General features: G+C 39.0%; 1 protein-coding gene across 4 annotated transcripts in view; it reads left to right on the top strand.

The window, feature by feature from the left end:
• Positions 1 to 15801, top strand: part of prkd2 (protein kinase D2) — a 42869-nt gene extending 27068 nt beyond the window's left edge. For 3 of the 4 annotated variants that reach the window (XM_044120657.1, XM_044120660.1, XM_044120659.1), the window contains exons 2-19: positions 395 to 533; positions 819 to 950; positions 1110 to 1309; positions 2243 to 2426; positions 2545 to 2616; positions 2809 to 2826; positions 3150 to 3309; positions 3981 to 4092; positions 4732 to 4809; positions 4889 to 5207; positions 5388 to 5440; positions 5540 to 5612; positions 5873 to 5979; positions 8251 to 8412; positions 9585 to 9683; positions 11197 to 11464; positions 12639 to 12724; positions 13407 to 15801. In XM_044120657.1, the coding sequence (XP_043976592.1) occupies positions 395 to 533; positions 819 to 950; positions 1110 to 1309; positions 2243 to 2426; positions 2545 to 2616; positions 2809 to 2826; positions 3150 to 3309; positions 3981 to 4092; positions 4732 to 4809; positions 4889 to 5207; positions 5388 to 5440; positions 5540 to 5612; positions 5873 to 5979; positions 8251 to 8412; positions 9585 to 9683; positions 11197 to 11464; positions 12639 to 12724; positions 13407 to 13631 (2487 nt within the window). In that variant the 3' untranslated portion in view covers positions 13632 to 15801. The remainder of the gene's footprint in view (positions 1 to 394; positions 534 to 818; positions 951 to 1109; positions 1310 to 2242; positions 2427 to 2544; positions 2617 to 2808; positions 2827 to 3149; positions 3310 to 3980; positions 4093 to 4731; positions 4810 to 4888; positions 5208 to 5387; positions 5441 to 5539; positions 5613 to 5872; positions 5980 to 8250; positions 8413 to 9584; positions 9684 to 11196; positions 11465 to 12638; positions 12725 to 13406) is intronic. The other variant, XM_044120658.1, reaches the window with a different exon arrangement.
• The last annotated feature ends 1375 nt before the right edge of the window (positions 15802 to 17176 follow it).

Genomic DNA, 17176 nt, shown 5'->3' with positions numbered 1-17176 from the left:
CGTCTTGTGTTATACATATTTTAGGGTTCAGTTGAGGCTTTCCTAATATGAGTACACAACCTTTAAATTTCAAAGACTTATAATTTTGTATCTAAGCTGAGTTTTGGGAGGTGTGTCTGATTCTTTTAACATTTTCCAGTTTGGCTTCATCTTTCTTTAATGTGTAATAAAACACAGCAATCGGTCATGTCTGATTTTGTGAAACTGGAAGGAGATTTTTAATAGATTTTTAAAGCCAGTAATGATTTAATAATTTATGTATTAACACACTAGATATGACTTGGGCTGTACTTTATTTTTGCAACAGTTTCACACAATTGAATTTGTCTATAAACTGTAAATTGCGGAGTTAAAATCACCCCTGGTTAAATGTATATTTTCCTTCTTGTTGCAGTTTCCAGAGTGTGGATTTTATGGCATCTATGACAAGATTTTGCTGTTCAAGCATGACACAACCTCCAACAACGTCCTCCAGCGGGTCAAATCCACAAGTGACATTCAGGAGGGAGATCTGGTGGAAGTGGTGCTTTCAGGTGAGTCTTTCCACAACAGCAGTGTATAGCGGCTCTTCTTCATGTCTTCAGAAGAGATGGCCTTATTTTACTGCAGCCTGTCACACACACACGTGGCTAATTTGTTCCTTTACTCTTTCAAACTGTATGGTCACATCATCACAGAGAAAATCAATCTGCTTTCCGATTTTACCTGCATCTCTAATCTATCAAATATTTCTGCTATATGATGAGTTACTCTGACAAGACGTTAACTTTTAACACCCACAGCTGCCACTCTGTTTAACTTTTGTCCCTTTTTTTTAGCGGCAGCCACATTTGAAGATTTCCAGATTCGGCCCCATGCGCTCAACGTGCACTCGTACCGAGCCCCGGCCTTCTGCGACCACTGTGGAGAGATGCTGTTTGGACTGGTCAGACAAGGCCTGAAGTGTGATGGTGAGAAGCAGAGGATGCTATGATAATCAGAAAAGACACGCAAAGGCACCTATAGATATCTCTTACGACCCACAAGTGTTGTTCTTCTCCTCCTCCTCCTCTCCGTTGCACTGTTTATTTCTACCAATCTGATTCTTTGATCTATGCATCCCCCTGCAGGATGTGGGCTGAACTACCACAAGCGCTGTGCTTTCAGCATCCCGAATAACTGCAGTGGAGCGCGCAAGCGACGGCTGTCCACCACTTCTCTGAGTAGCAGTCAGTCCCTGCGTCTCTCCACCAGCGAGTCGGTCTACAGCGTGGGGACAGCCTCCACCTGCTCTGAAGAAACCAGTTTAATTCGCTCTCACACACAAATGGTAATTCTTACACAGAGCGCTGTGGTGTATGTCAGTTTGATAAATGAAACTCAGTTAAATAAATAAAGCAAGACCATTTCCCAAAATAACCAACGGCTATTTTTTTTTCATCAGTATGGTGGTTTTGTAGCTGATAATAATCATTAAAATACTAATTAAAAAAAACATATATATATACATATATATATATTTTTTTTTTTGACAATGGAGACATTTTTACTCAGGCCTTCAAACATGTTTGCTTTAAATGTCTTTGTGACAAAGGCATGCAGTTTTGCAGGTTTTCAGACGGATGTCCAAAATACCTTGCAGAACTACATTCCACACGTAGTTATCTACAATCACAGTAATTTTACATAAACAGCAACACAGTTAGTTAGTTAAAGCAAACAACTTTTTAAATGTAGGCGTAAAAAAAAAAAAAAAAAAAAAGATTAGTTTCTGGTCTGTCAAAATGTTGTCTGGGACATTCACGGGTTTTTGGGATCATCATTTGACTCCCCAACTATCAACTGTGCAGTGCTGGCCCCCATTCAGACTGCTGTTGTGTAATGATTTTCTACAGCTACATGCAATTGTTTTGGGTAAACGTTGCAGTGATACATCTGTTGATATCTGCTAACCACAATGTTTGGCATACATATAACCAGAGACACATTATGCAACAAATAACTTTACACTATGCACGGATTTAAAACCTGTTTATTTTCACCTCTGACAATTTGTGTCTCATTAAATACAGAATTACTATAACATGTCCAGTACAGCAATGATGATAAAGCTTATGTTAAACTTAAAGCAACACTTTCATTTCTTCTTTTTTGATTATTTGCAATTCTCCCACACTGTTTGTAATATTTATTGCCAAGAGTAGATGGTAACATTCTAAATCACCTTTTATATTACAGTTTTTGTCCTTCTCTGTCTTCCAAGCCGCGGACTCCTAGTGAGGCGCGGCGCTTCTACACAGGCCGGCCTGTTCATCTGGATAAGATCCTGATGACGAAGGTGAAGGTGCCCCACACATTTGCTATTCACTCATACACACGGCCGACGGTGTGCCAGTACTGCAAGAGACTTCTCCGCGGATTGTTCAGGCAGGGTCTACAGTGCAAAGGTGAGCACAGATGAACAGGGATGTGTTTTTAAGTCACTTCTGTGAAATAAAATAGTAAATAAATCATTTCATATTTAATAGCGCCGTTGAAGTGAACCTTTTCTTATGTTCCTCCTAGACTGTAAATTCAATTGCCATAAGCGCTGTGCATATAAGGTTCCTAATGATTGCCTCGGGGAAACCATTGGAGGTGAGCAAAGACATAAATCCTATATCTAATGTATTTACGTGGCTGCATTGTGTGTAAGCTGCATGGATTTGATAAAACATGCATGTTTTCTTTGTTAGAACTAATAACCATGTCGCATATCTTCAATATTCCCAATGATATATTGTCTAATAATACTAAAACTCACTGGCCCTAATGTTTTTATCTCTTCAGACAACAGAAGTAACTGTGGTAAGTATAATCAGTGCTCAGATGCATGCAAGCATGAGGCCTGGTCGTTGCTTTCCTGCTCTATTTCGCTCGATTCAAATCTGGCTTACAGCTCTGTGCGAAGCAAAGCGGAGTACAAGGTGCTGGGTCTTTTAGCAGGCTGGTAAAGGTGTGCCTTTCTCTTGAAATTCAGCTAAACAGTGTTTTTACTATTTCTCAGTGCCAGTAGTAATAATTGTAATGGCAGAGAAGTAGCAAACAGTGGTGGCTTTCAAGGTGTGTTGAATAGATTTGTTTTAACCCAGTTTAACTCAGACCCTCTCCCCTTGTTGCTCTTGCACTAGACATGCTGAGTCCCAGCGCCGACACCGAAGTGCCCATGGACTTCAGCAGTGAGTACGACAACTCGGACAAGTCTTCAATGGATGACTCGGATGAGGCCTGCAGCATCCCCGGGTCCTTTTCTCCAGACAACAACCAGGATGGGACAGGTGGAGACCAAAGGTATGAGGAGATTTTAGACGAGTGGTTTCCTAACTATTGTTACTTACTTACAAACCTTTGGCACAATAAGCAAAGTGGAGAAAATACTCACAGGTCACAAAAGTGTTGTGTTTTTTATTGGAGTGCACTTTTTTTGTATTTTTTGTAACCTGGACACTTTCTTCGTTTTTACACACTCAACAATGAACATTAAACAAAAAATACAGCATTGTACTTAAGTGTATAATAGGGGCTGATGTTTGGCGAGAAGGCTTCTTCACTGATTGTAAACAACAAAATATCGTCACCATTTTTCTCTTTCAGATCGCTTGCCATATTCAGACAATAAAAAAACAAACAGGGAAAGCGTCACACCACATGCAACAGCTTGCTGTTTTTCAAAAGTGCATCCTCGTTAACTGTGGCCCCTTTACAATTTCAACTGCATTTCAGAGTAACCTCATTAATAATAATAATCAGCACAGGAAATGGCTAATTAACACCTAATTGCGCTGTACGTCCATTAGGAGGTTGATTTGGTTTACACTCATGCTTTGGTTATAATAGACAGTCTAACCCAGACTTAGAACCCATTTCTTTACTGTAAAACTCACACAGGGGTTTTTAATTTTAAGATGCCTCAATTTGCATTTTGTGTGTTTTGTTTAGTTTTTTTGTCTTTTTTTCCCTAGTGCTAATATCCCACTGATGAGGGTTGTCCAGTCGGTGAGGCAAACGACTCGACGATCCAGCACAGCTATTAAGGAAGGATGGATGGTTCACTACAGCAACAAGGACACTCTGGTACATATCCTATAATTCCAATACGAAGGTCTGAAATCCAAATCTAGATGAATGAAAATTAACTTAAAGGTTCAAATCAATTCATTACAGGAATAAATTGGATTTTCTTTGCATATTTTCCATAAATTACAGTAGAATGTTGCTTCTGCTTTCTGTTGAGTAGCTTTTCTCACAGCAGTTTTGACCTTGATCACTTGGTTTCAGCCTTTATTGCTTCTTTTTCCCCCCATATTTGAATGTGCCAGTGTGCTTTTGGGAGTGTATGGACGGAAATTGAAGAGAGAATTGACTCTTTCTGTTGACGCTGAAGCACTCGGCAAATATGTGGTTAATTCAGTCTGAAATTGGATTTTCTACCTGGTCTTTCTACTGATGTGCAAAAGCTACATTTGACCTTTAGAGAAATGTATTTGTTTCTGTAGTCGTTTAGACTGTTTCCTCTCTGGCTTCACTTACACTCTTTCCTTTCCCTTGCATCCCGTAGCTCATCTGTTGTGTTACCTTGTGTGACCACTTCAGATCTGAAGTCATCCTTTTTCCTGCAGCTCTTCCTCATTTGTTGTCCTTTTACCCGTCGTGTTCCTCAGTGTTGTGTCTTACTTCTGCTGTCCCATCCTCTCCAACCTTAATCCCCGACAGAGAAAGAGGCACTACTGGCGCCTGGACTGCAAGTGCATCATCTTGTTCCAGAACAACACCTCCAACAAATACTACAAGGTACGTATTGCTGATTCTAGAAGTATGCTTATGAATTGTACTCTTTCTGTTCCTCACCAATGCATCCGTGTTACTGCAGGAGATCCCACTTTCTGAGATTCTGGAGGTGCGTCCTGCTACTGACTTCACTCTAGTCCCACAAGGCACCAATCCTCACTGCTTTGAGCTCGTCACAGGCACTATGTGCTACTTTGTTGGGGAGGACCCCAATACCCTTCCCTCACTGTCCACCAGCAACCCCCACACCCTTCCCCAGACACCCCCCTCCCCCAGTATGGTGCAGCCCAACAGTGGCATTGGGCGGGAGGTGGCAAACTCCTGGGAGTGCGCCATTCGCCAGGCGCTCATGCCAGTCATCTTTCAGGATGCCCCGCCGGCTGAGGGACACACGCCACACAGTAAGTTTAGGGATATAAAAAAAGAGCAAGTGCTTAAATAAAGCATGCTAAGATGTTTCTTTTGGAAATGTAGCTTGTTTGTCTGTGGTAGTGCAGACAAATGCTCCAGTGATTTTCAGGTACCATTCAGAAACGTGTTGTGTAGCATACCCAACCTGTAGCATTTGGATGTTGTTTCAGGACAAGCCTCCATCAGCATTTCTGTCTCCAACAGCCAAATCCAAGAGAATGTGGTATGGATTTTCTCTCACTTTTCTTTCGTCCAAGTTTTTTTTTTTTTTTTTCTCATCAAACAACATTTTCACTTGGAGAAATAATTTTCTTTCTCGCAGGATATTGGCACAGTGTACCAGATTTTTGCTGATGAAGTGCTCGGATCTGGTCAGTTTGGTGTTGTGTATGGAGGTATGTGAACATACAAAGTCACAATGACAAAGTTATAGTTTGCTGTATCGTGTGAAAAACAGGTATATGTATATATCTAATGTATGTATAAATATATATATATATTTAACACAAAACAACACAAACAAATGTAATGGTACTTGCGTTTAAGAAGAAACAAATAAAATAAAAATTAAAATAAACAATATTGGACTGATGATTTTACTCAGGAAGAATGTCTGCTTTTCAAACATTTTTAAAGTTTACATAAATAATTTCAGGAAAGCACAGAAAGACGGGAAGAGACGTTGCTGTCAAAGTCATCGACAAGCTCCGATTTCCCACCAAGCAAGAGAGCCAGCTGAGGAACGAGGTGGCCATCCTGCAAGTAAGAACACACACCTTATACCATCTGTACAATAACATGCTTTTAAGAACCCTATTTAAAGTCTTAAAATGATATGAGAACTAGCATTTTGTGATAGGCATTATAGTAATGAATATAGTACTCGGTTTAGTAAAAGAATATTGAAAGGTGAACTGATTCTTGATACCTCTAGTGTTTATTTTTTGGTATCATGAATTCTGTATCTGTATTTTTCTAATTTCTCTTATAAATTTGCTTATTATTAAACATTCACCTACCAAGAGACTTGAAGATAAGAAAAACTAACAGACTATCGAACAGTTTTGTGCCAGACATTTTGATGAACATCCCTAACAAAACAACCTTAAACATAAAACTGTGTGTTGCAAATAGAAAGTCATTTAAATCAGCACCTGAATCAGAGGAGAAGGCTGTACTTTAAAGTACAGGAAATTATAAATAATACAAACAAATGCACATGTGCTGATATGCAGCCAAATGTTGCAATAATGAGGGTGACCAGCAGAGAGCACTGTATGTCGAAGCTGGAGAATGCCCACAATGTGTGGAGCAATAAAGTTGAAGCACTAGCTCACAGTTCAAGACTTAATGGCATCAATCTTTTACACGCTGAAAACATTTGACTTGTACTCCTACACTGTAACTTGTACAGACCCATTCAATAACTTGAAATATTCTGACAAAGACCATTTACGTCAGGAACTTTGTCATCAAGTAAAGCACATTATGTAGCTTAATTACACAAAGATTGATGTTTGAAAGCATTTATTTCTGTTGATTATGATGATTTTAGGTTTACAGTTAAAGAAAACAGGATTGTTTAAGATTAGTGTATTACATTAGACCAATAAAAGACATTTTAATGCAGAAATGTAGCCTTTCTGAAAAGTACCTGCTTAAAGGTTGTTAATACTAATAACAATAGATTAAAAGTAATAAAGTACTTTTAATTTGACAAATGAGCCTCACATTTCAATTTATTGAATACGACTATATTGTTGCACTGAGTACAATATGAAATGTGAATAACTAAAAATGTACATTTTGACCTTTCAACTGAGATTAGTGTATGTTTATACTCAGTGTGGTTGTAGTTTTTGAGCTAAATCTGTTTTCCAGTCCTTAATTTAATCCACTGCTAGCTGCTGTTGGTGTAGATGTCGACTCTCTTGCGAAAGACATTGTGAAATATTTCTTCCTTTGGTTTGGCAGCGAGGGTTGTATATGTCATCTGGAGTCGGCAGAGAGATGAGGCGTTTCAGATCAGATCTGTTGATTTGTGGATTTCGGTTGCAGATTATTTGAGCAGCACCAATCGGTCATGACTAGAACCTCAATGGTTTTCTCTGCCACCTGCGATCAGCCTAAACACAGTGATGTCATAAGCAAATTTTAGGATGAAGTTTCCAGAACAGGTGGAAGTACACTCATGTGTATGGAGAAAATAAAGTAGTAGGCTTAGCACGCCGCCCTGAGGAGCGTTTTTGCTCAGTGTGATAAACGAGGAGAAACTGGTCGACATTAACGGTTCGTTTGGTTCTTTAGATTCACTGGACTTACCGAAGCATTGTAATTTGATGTTTTGTAACTACAGACTGCTTTTGGATTGATTTCTTTTATGGTCTATGGCTCAGGTATATTCTTTTAACCAGCAGGTGGAGGTAGATTCACTATTTACAGACCAGAGTTCACCAGTTCAATAGTAAACTTGCTTTAGGCAAAACAAATTAGGTAGGTATTAAATATACTTTTAATTAATTCCACTTTTCTGTGCTTCTGAAATTGGTTTGATGTAACATTCTGATCCTACATATAATGTATTGATTAGCTATAGGCTGAAAATCATTATAATTAACAGAACTAAAGGCTCTAAAGTGTCAGCATATGTGTAATTAATCTATATTGTGATTCATTTACTCAGTGAATTGAGTTACTGAAGTAAAGGGAATTTTCAATTATATTCTAATTTATTGAACAGGGTGTATATACTAATAACTTTAAAATGTTCTTCTTGCTTCAACATTATATTTCCTGTGGTTTATGGTCTCACGCTGACATCGTGTGAGACTGTGTCTTCCTGTTTTTGCATGCATGTGAAGGTCTGCTTTTTTCCCCCTTGAGATGCATTCTTGCCATTTTAAACCTAACTTTATCAAAACATGTCTTTCACAATTCTTCAATTCTTCAATTCACTCACCTCAGTTCTTCTTTCACTCTCCAAAGTTTTCAACTTGTTTACATTGCATACAACCTTTTTTTTCCTTCAACCAGAGCTTGCGACATCTGGGAATAGTGAACCTGGAGTGCATGTTTGAAACCCCAGAGAAAGTGTTTGTGGTGATGGAGAAGCTGCATGGTGACATGCTGGAGATGATCCTTTCCAGCGAGAAGGGAAGACTGCCGGAGAGGCTAACTAAATTCCTCATCACACAGGTGTGTTTTTGTCTCCAGGAGAGCAACAAATTGTAACTAAATGCTGTTTATGTTGCCTTTCTGCTGTTGTACTATGTATGCAGTACTGTGAAAAACTATTTGCCCCCTCATAGAATCTGCTTTTCTTTTTTTTAAATCCATTTTAAATGTTTCACAATGTCAAACAAATCCTGGTGACACTTTATTTGAGGTGGTGTTCATAAGACTGTCATATACATGTTGTAACACCTGTTATGAACATGAAGGAGTCTTTATCAACGTTTATGACTTGTCACAAAGTGTCATTTGGCAAATAACGACACTTATAATGAACAGTTGACAATGTTAATGGACTTTTAATGCAACCTGGCTTTAAACGTGTCATTATTTACCGAATGACACTTCAGAACAGTCATAAACATTCATAAAGACTCCTTCATCTTCATGACAGGTGTTATGTCAGTCTTATGCACACCCCGTCAAATAAAGCCTTACCCATATTTTCATAGGATTTTATTTTCACTCTTTTAATATGAGTGAAGATAGACTGTAGTAGTCGAATGATAAATTCTTCAAGAGATAAAAAAAAATTATATATATATATATATATATATATATATATATATATATATATATATATATATATATATATATATATATATATATATATTTGACAAGTCAAATAATGTGATAGTACTGTGATGGTCTGGCCCTGATGTTGTGCTTTGGGACCTGGATGACTTGCTTAAACCTTATGGTCATCAGAGCTGTGCAGCATAAAAATGACCAGCAGTACTCGTGTCCAAACAAGCTGAGATGTTGCTGAATTAAAGCAACATACCTAAACATTGATGGGAAACATTAATTGCCAGTTGCAAATGCTTGGTGCAACTAAGGACGGTCTCAGCACCTCTTATGTTTGGGTAATTACTTTTTTGCCTGCATTGTTTTGGATTGCTGTTTTTGCAGTCAACATTTGAAAAGACCTCCACATATTTACTCATTTTATGTTTTCAGATATCTTCATTTGTCAGATGATGTTTAGGTGAAAGGCAAAAAATAAAAATGAAGAGTTCTGAGGGGGCAGCTTTCTGGCAGCCTCATAAGAGTTATAATCAATTTTCTATTTGTAGTTTACTTTGAGTCATTTCCTGATTGTGTGGTATGTGGCATGCTTTTCTGTTTGTGAGAAGATTCTCGCAGCGCTCAGACATCTCCACTTCAAGAATATCGTTCACTGTGATCTGAAACCTGAGAATGTGCTGCTTGCCTCAGCCGATCCGTTCCCGCAGGTACCCACACAAACAGGCAACAGGGTTTATCTGTACAGTTGAAACCAGATATTCATGCACACTGAATAAAAAGACACATACAGGATTTATGCCTCACTGTCTCAAGTTAAAACAGACCAAACTTTCCTTGTTTTAAGTTGGTTAAAATTATTACATGTTGGAAAACTTACCAGTTTTTTTTGTAACTTCCTTTAAATTCAGCATGTATTTGGTCATTGTCAGAAATAATGATCTTTTAAGCTGTATGACTTTGGTCAAACATTTTGGACGTCCATCCACAAACCTCTGACAGGTTAACTGACACATTGAGTAAATCTGGGTTAAACCAGTGGGTGTATTTTAAGGCAGCTCCAGAAACGCACTCCTTTCTTGTTTAACATGATACACGTGTTACATTAGTGTGTTCCAACAAATATAGACATGGTGGGATTGTCCATCGTACTGTGCAGGAAGAAAACGGGTTGCGTGTCTCAGACATAAATGTATTAATGTGCAAATCAACTCCTGCTCAAAAGCCAAAGACCTTGTGAAGATGCTGTTGTAGCTGCTAATACAGAGTCCTTATCGACAGTGAAATATGTTCTGTACTGACGTGGGCTGGAAGGAGGAAACCTTTACTTCAAACAAAATATAAAAAGCCAGATTGCAGTTTGTAGATGCACACAAGGACAAACATTTTCATTTTTGGAGACTTGTCCTGTGGTCTGATGAAACTAAAGTGGAACGGTTTTGCCGTAACAACCATCATTACATTTGGAGGAAAAGCAGGGATGTTTGTGCCACCTTAGCTTTGAAGCATTATGTTGTGGAGATGATTTCCTGGAAGAGGTCCACGTCTTAACATAAATGCCTTCATGAGGAAAGAGCATTATGTGGAAATACTGAAGCAACATCTAAAGACATCAGCCAGGAAATAAAAGCTAGGCTGCAGATTGATCTTCAAAATGGATATTGACCTTAAGCACATAGCTACAGTGGCTACAAAGGGGCTTAAAGACAACAAAGTCAGTGTTTTCGTGTTGCCATCACAAAACCTGAAATATGGAGAAGTTTTTGGGAAGGTATGAAAAACATTTGAGAGTGAGACGGCGCACAAACCTGACCGGGTTTCACCGGTTCTGTCAGAAAGAATGGACCAAAACTCCAGCAAACTCTACTGTGAGAAACTTCAAGAAGAAAATCCAAAAAGTTTGATCCAAATCATACAGTTCAACCTAAAATTATCTCTGGTACTAAAGACCTTATACAAATTTGAAGAAAATTACAAAATATATGTAAAACAAAAGAAACCTTCCCAATAAGTCTTCCAACATTTAGTAAACAGAAGTAATTTTGGTAATTGTGACTGACCTAAAACGAGAGAGTTTTGATCTGATTTAACTCCAAACAATGAGGAAAAAAATTGTGTTTTTGGTTTTAACTGTATATAACATACTATTTCCCTAATTTACTTTTATGCATGTCTAAAAATCACCTCCCTTGGTGCAACTGATCACTTCCTTGTTGGTTCCAGGTGAAGCTGTGCGACTTTGGTTTTGCACGCATCATCGGTGAGAAGTCTTTCCGTCGCTCTGTCGTCGGCACACCTGCCTACTTGGCCCCAGAGGTTCTGCTGAACCAGGGCTACAACCGCTCGCTGGACATGTGGTCGGTCGGCGTCATCATGTACGTCAGCCTTAGCGGCACGTTTCCCTTCAACGAGGACGAAGATATCAACGACCAGATTCAAAACGCGGCCTTCATGTACCCAGTCAACCCCTGGAAAAAGATCTCCAAGGATGGTAAATGGGAAGGGGTTTAATCAATAATAGGATAAATTGATTAAAGTCTAATATTTTTCTTTTGCAAAAACCATGCACAGAGACTGTAACTCAACCTTATTGACATTTTAGAGAACTACTTTAAACTTGTGTTATTAATCACCATCTTTATGTGAGTTTTGCAAGGCATGAAGAAACTCAGACTTTTCAGGAACTGTCTGGGTTGTACTTCTCGACACTTTGGTGCCCCTGACTTCTGTGGTTGTATTTCTGACATTTAGGCTTTGTTTCCCCACTTTAGTGGACACGTGGTATGAGGAAATATTATATTTTAATAGTGCACAAGCAGTAAGAAGGCAGGAAATGACTGAGGAACTCACAGTTTGGACCTATGAGCCCAAACAAACTGGTATCTTTCACCTCCCCCATGAAAGTGTTGCTCCAGCAAAACCACCAGAGAGACATTTGTAACTGCAGACCTTTCTAGCTTCAGCAGAAGCAACATTCACAGCTTTAGAAATTTAACCACCTAGACTCAGCCTCTCTGTGGCTAGTTGGCTAGTTCAAGCAACAACACTGCGGTATTTCTGACATACATAATATCCTAAATAGTCGATCAACAGTGTCATGTAAAACCTCTAAGTCTGACTCCACAGCAAGTTGATATCTCTAAACGGTAAAATCAACAGAAATGTCCACTAGAATTGCCAACTCTCCTCCTTCCAGTCTGAGACAGAAGCTTTCAATTTACACTTTTGTTTAGTTTATGTCGAGCACATCTTTTCTCTCTCTGCTGACTTTTTTTTTTCCAGTTCTGAGATTTTCTTAAATACAGTGAAAGTTTTTAGGGCTTGCCTCTGGGCTAACATTTACAACATACAACCTACAGGACAACATACAACATACACTTCTTAAGTTAAGTGTAACGTTTGATCACTAAGGATAGAGAACAACCCATCTTTCCTACAATAAGCTTACGATGGGTTTGATGAAAAAGCCAAGAAAAAAAAAAACCTTCTTAATTATTTTTTACATAAATTAATTAAACATTTATTTGCTACTATATTTATTTGATACTTGCTCTTTTTAATTTATTTTTATAAATTTGTAAAAACATATAGAAACTCATTGCTATTTGATAAAACAATGAGTTTAATTTTAATAAACAATCTCACTATTATTATTGTGTTCCCAGCTACCGACTTGATTAACAACCTGCTGCAAGTCAAGATGAGGAAACGCTACAGTGTCGACAAAAGTCTGAGCCATTCCTATTTACAGGTGAGTTAAAGAAACCGTTTATCTGATCTCTCACGCACATTTTTTAGAGACATTGATAAAAGTAGAAGTTTTTTGATTTATCCATCACGTTTCAAGTACAGACACTGTACTTGAAATGTTGGAGAGCAAAAGCTTTTAAAATCATGAGGTCTCCTCATGATTAAAACTGTTAAATTATATTTTGCATATAAATCCAAAGAGTCTGCACCTAAAAAAAATTGGAAGTTCAAGGTTGATGTGTGTACATAGTGAGAAAATAACCTGCTCTTATTTTGCAAGTTTGCTCAGTCTTCATTTTTATGTAGCAAAGGTTTAAAGATAAGAACCCCAGTGTTAGCAAGAAGAAAGAAATATTTTTATGTGAACGTTGTAAATTCATTTGCATATCAAAAATTGTGAAATAAATATTTGATCCACCTGAAAATGCACCGTTTCCCAGAAATCACACAGATAAAACAATAGTTGATGTTCCTTATCTCAGCTTGTTATGTGTGTTAAGCAGACTACCTGCAAAATCTGTTTTTTTCCCAACCTTTCCACCATCAAGTGTGAGGTCAACGAACTGTGAAAAGATGCTGTTTACAATCTACACAAGACTGGAAGGCCTTTTTAACCTTAGTGTAAACGTGAAGGCTCTCATGAGGCTGAATTTCCATCCCCCTGTTTGTCTCCTGTGTTTCAGGACTACCAGACGTGGCTGGATCTGCGGGAACTGGAGACCAAGCTTGGTGAGCGCTACATCACCCACGAGAGTGACGACAGCCGCTGGCAAACGTACGCCATGAAGCACAAACTGTCGTACCCGGCTAACTACGTCCCTCCCCCGCCTGCGTCAGCCTCTGATGACGATGACGGCGGGGAGGACTCAGACATGAAAGGCCTCACTGAGAGAGTGAGCATCCTCTGACCACAGAAAAACACTCCTGACTCTTTTTTTAAATTTTTATTTTATTTTATTTTTTAAAGAAGACGGCGCAGTCCACCTGGAGTGTGAGAAGACATAAAAATTGGCAGAGAACATCCGTTTCTCTCGAGAACATTGCTCTGCTGTTTGAACCTCGGAACCTGCTTTGTGTCAGTTTCACTGCACTAAATCCAATTTCTTTCTCTTCCAACCAGGAGTCCTTAGAACTGCTTATCGCTCACCTCTGCTGTTATTGGTTCTCTTTCATCCTTTGAATGTTTTGTGGGTTTTTTTTTTTTTTTACCTGGAAGACCACCCACTTTGATTTCAAATTATTATGTTTGATTCACCCAGCAAGGTTTTAGAGACTCTGAAAAAACTCACAGTTGAACTGGTGAAATCAGTCACTGAAACCAAAGGTTTTGATCTTGTTCCCTCGCTGCAACGTGGATCACAGCAAAGCAAGAAATGGACCTTGGACCGCAAACTGAAGGGTTGTTTTCACCGCATGCTTAAATATAGATGAAGCTGCCTATAGTCTGATTAGAACTGCAGGAATTCCTAATGTGTGCCTTCAAAAGAGTGGCCTTAATATTCTCACCATGTCTTTTTAAGCGATGGGTTTTTACTATAACAAAAGACTTTCTTTGCCGGTAATTACCCACCTGAATGCACAGAAGTTAAAGCCATTTTCACTCTCAAATGAATTCCCATAAATCCATGTCTTGCAGATGAAAAAGCCTTAAAAATTGCAAGTGTTGATCTATCAAGAATGTACTATTTGTAGTAATTGCCACCAGTTGGGAGCGATAATGGACCCATGGGAGTAAAAGACATGGCAAATTGTAAATGACACTGTGAATTTGAAGGAAGTCTAAGCTTTTTTTGACGGATCTTTGTCCCCCTCCATCATTTCGTCGTTCGGCTAACAGATTATCAGTCTTGTGTCTAAGGATTTGTCACTGAGTGGTGAAATTGCTCCTATTGTGTTGAGACTCTGGCTGTCATCACTTCCTAAAATCAGTCAATTGAAATCAAGATTATAGCACGTCTTCACAGCCGACTGTCATGCTGTTGAGGACCAGCGGTTAAATGAGAACATCTTTTCACAGGAGCCGGACTTCATCACAACCACAAACGTCGATGTATATAAAACTTAAGAGGAAGGAAGGGGAGGCTAGTTTTAGATTACTTTTCCTGTACTCTGCTGCCTCTGAATGACACCTTCAGGAGTCGCCTGCCAGGTAAATAAAGTCCCCTCCATGTGTAATCTCATCTTGAAGGCTTCAGAGCTTTGTGAGAAAATATTTGCGAACAAACAGCACCATTTTGGAGAACATCTCACATGACCGCTCGCTGGACATAAAACCCCCCAGAAACTTATATGTGCAAATGATTCAAGACAAGGCTGGAGAAGCAACCAAGAGTCCCATGGTACAAACATCTACAGCTCCAGACTTTTGAGCAGTGGATCTTTAGTAATGTGGCCTCTACGGATAACGTAGATAGATATATTCAAAGGAAACTATTAAACATCCAATCTGACTAAAAATGAGCAGCATTGTGACGAAAAGGGCAAGAGTTTCACTCAGGATGTGCAAAGCTAAGCGAGGCGTATCCAGAGGAATTTCCAGCTGCGTTGCTGGGAAAGACGCTTCCGCGAAAACGATTTGCGCCCGTAATCAAATTTTGAAACAAGCTTTTATACTTCCTCCATTTCCTGATTATTTACTGCTTTTGGTTGGTGTGGTACATAAAATCTCAATACAATTCATTGAAGATAGTGGTTGTGATGTGACAAACTGAAAAAATTTAAAGGCGTTTAAAGGCGAGGGTTCTTTCGTATTGTAGTAAAATCGCTCGGGTGGACAGGATGGGCTGGCCGGCTAGAACTAATGTGCATGTAGTTAAACTACATTTCTTTTCAATATGTTGCATGTTTATTTTTAATTTTTTTTTTTTTTTTGTGAAGTACAGTTATCTCAAGATTTCTTTTGGCCATGCTGTAGTGATTATGGCCTATTATGAAAAACATGTTACCCAGAACTTTACGTAGTTGTCAAATGTGTGTAGATTGTGTACATGATGCTCCTGGTCTTTATACCAAATAATGCAGACTTAAACTTTATTCTGTCTGTTCTAGAAATGTTAATAAATCACTGACATACCCGTCTATCTGTGAGTTCATTTCAGGCGTTCTGAAGTGAAAACCGGCAGAAATCCGAGTGCATTTTGTCTGTTACAGGCTTACAGTTGTGGTCAAAAGTGTACATACACTTGTAAAAAATCATAATGTTATGGCTGTCTTGAGTTTCCAATAAGTTCTACAACTCTTATTTTTCTGTGATAGAGTGATCGGAACACATACATGTTTGTCACAAAAAACAGTCATAAAGTTTGGTTCTTTCATAAATTTATTATGGGTCTGCTGAAAATGTCACCAAATCTGCTGGGTCAAAAATATACATACAGCAACAAAATATGTCAATTTTGGTGATGTAGCGAGTTGTGTCAATCAAATTAGCTTCATGTCATGGCCTCTTCACTTCTTCTAAGTGATTCTGATTGACTACAGCTGTTGACTTCTCATGAGCCCATTTAAATAGGGCTCATTTGACCCAGTGATTAGACTCAGCTACAAAAGCTACAATGGGAAAGTCAAAGGAACTCAGTGTGGATCTGAAAAAGCGAATTATTGACTTGAACAAGTCAGGGAAGTCACTTGGAGCCATTTCAAAGCAGCTACAGGTCCCAAGAGCAACTGTGCAGACAATTATACGCAAGTATAAAGTGCATGGAACAGTTGTGTCACTGCCACGATCAGGAAGAAAGCATAAGCTATCACATGCTGCCGAGAGGAGATTGGTCAGGATGGTCAAGAGTCAACCAAGAATCACCAAGAAGCAGGTCTGCAAGGATTTGGAAGCTGATGGAACACAGGTGTCAGTCTCCACAGTCAAGCGTGTTTTACATCGCCATGGACTGAGAGGCTGCCGTGCAAGAAAGAAGCCCTTGCTCCAGAAAAAGGCACCTTAAGACTCGGCTGAAGTTTGCTGCTGATCACATGGACAAAGATAAAACCTTCTGGAGGAAAGTTCTCTGGTCAGACGAAACAAAAATTGAGCTGTTTGGCCACAACACCCAGCAATATGTTTGAAGGAGAAAAGGTGAGGCCTTTAATCCCAGGAACACCATGCCTACTGTCAAGCATGGTGGTGGTAGTATTATGCTCTGGGGATGTTTTGCTGCCAGTGGAACTGGTTCTTTGCAGAAAGTAAATGGGATAATGAAGAAGGAGGATTACCTCCAAATTCTGCAGGAAAACTTAAAACCATCAGCCCGAAGGTTGGGTCTTGGGTGCAGTTGGGTGTTCCAACAAGACAATGACCCAAAACACACATCAAAAGTGGTAAAGGAATGGCTAAACCAGGCTAGAATTAAGGTTTTAGAATGGCCTTCCCAAAGTCCTGACTTAAACCCCATTGAGAACATGTGGACAGTGCTAAAGAAACAGGTTCATGCAAGAAAACCATCACATTTAGCTGAAC

The sequence above is a fragment of the Gambusia affinis genome, linkage group LG06 (genome assembly GCF_019740435.1).
Source record: "Gambusia affinis linkage group LG06, SWU_Gaff_1.0, whole genome shotgun sequence".
NCBI classification, from domain to species: domain Eukaryota; kingdom Metazoa; phylum Chordata; class Actinopteri; order Cyprinodontiformes; family Poeciliidae; genus Gambusia; species Gambusia affinis.
The sequence above is the reverse complement of the archived record's forward strand: the minus strand, read 5'-3'. Positions and strand labels throughout refer to the sequence as shown.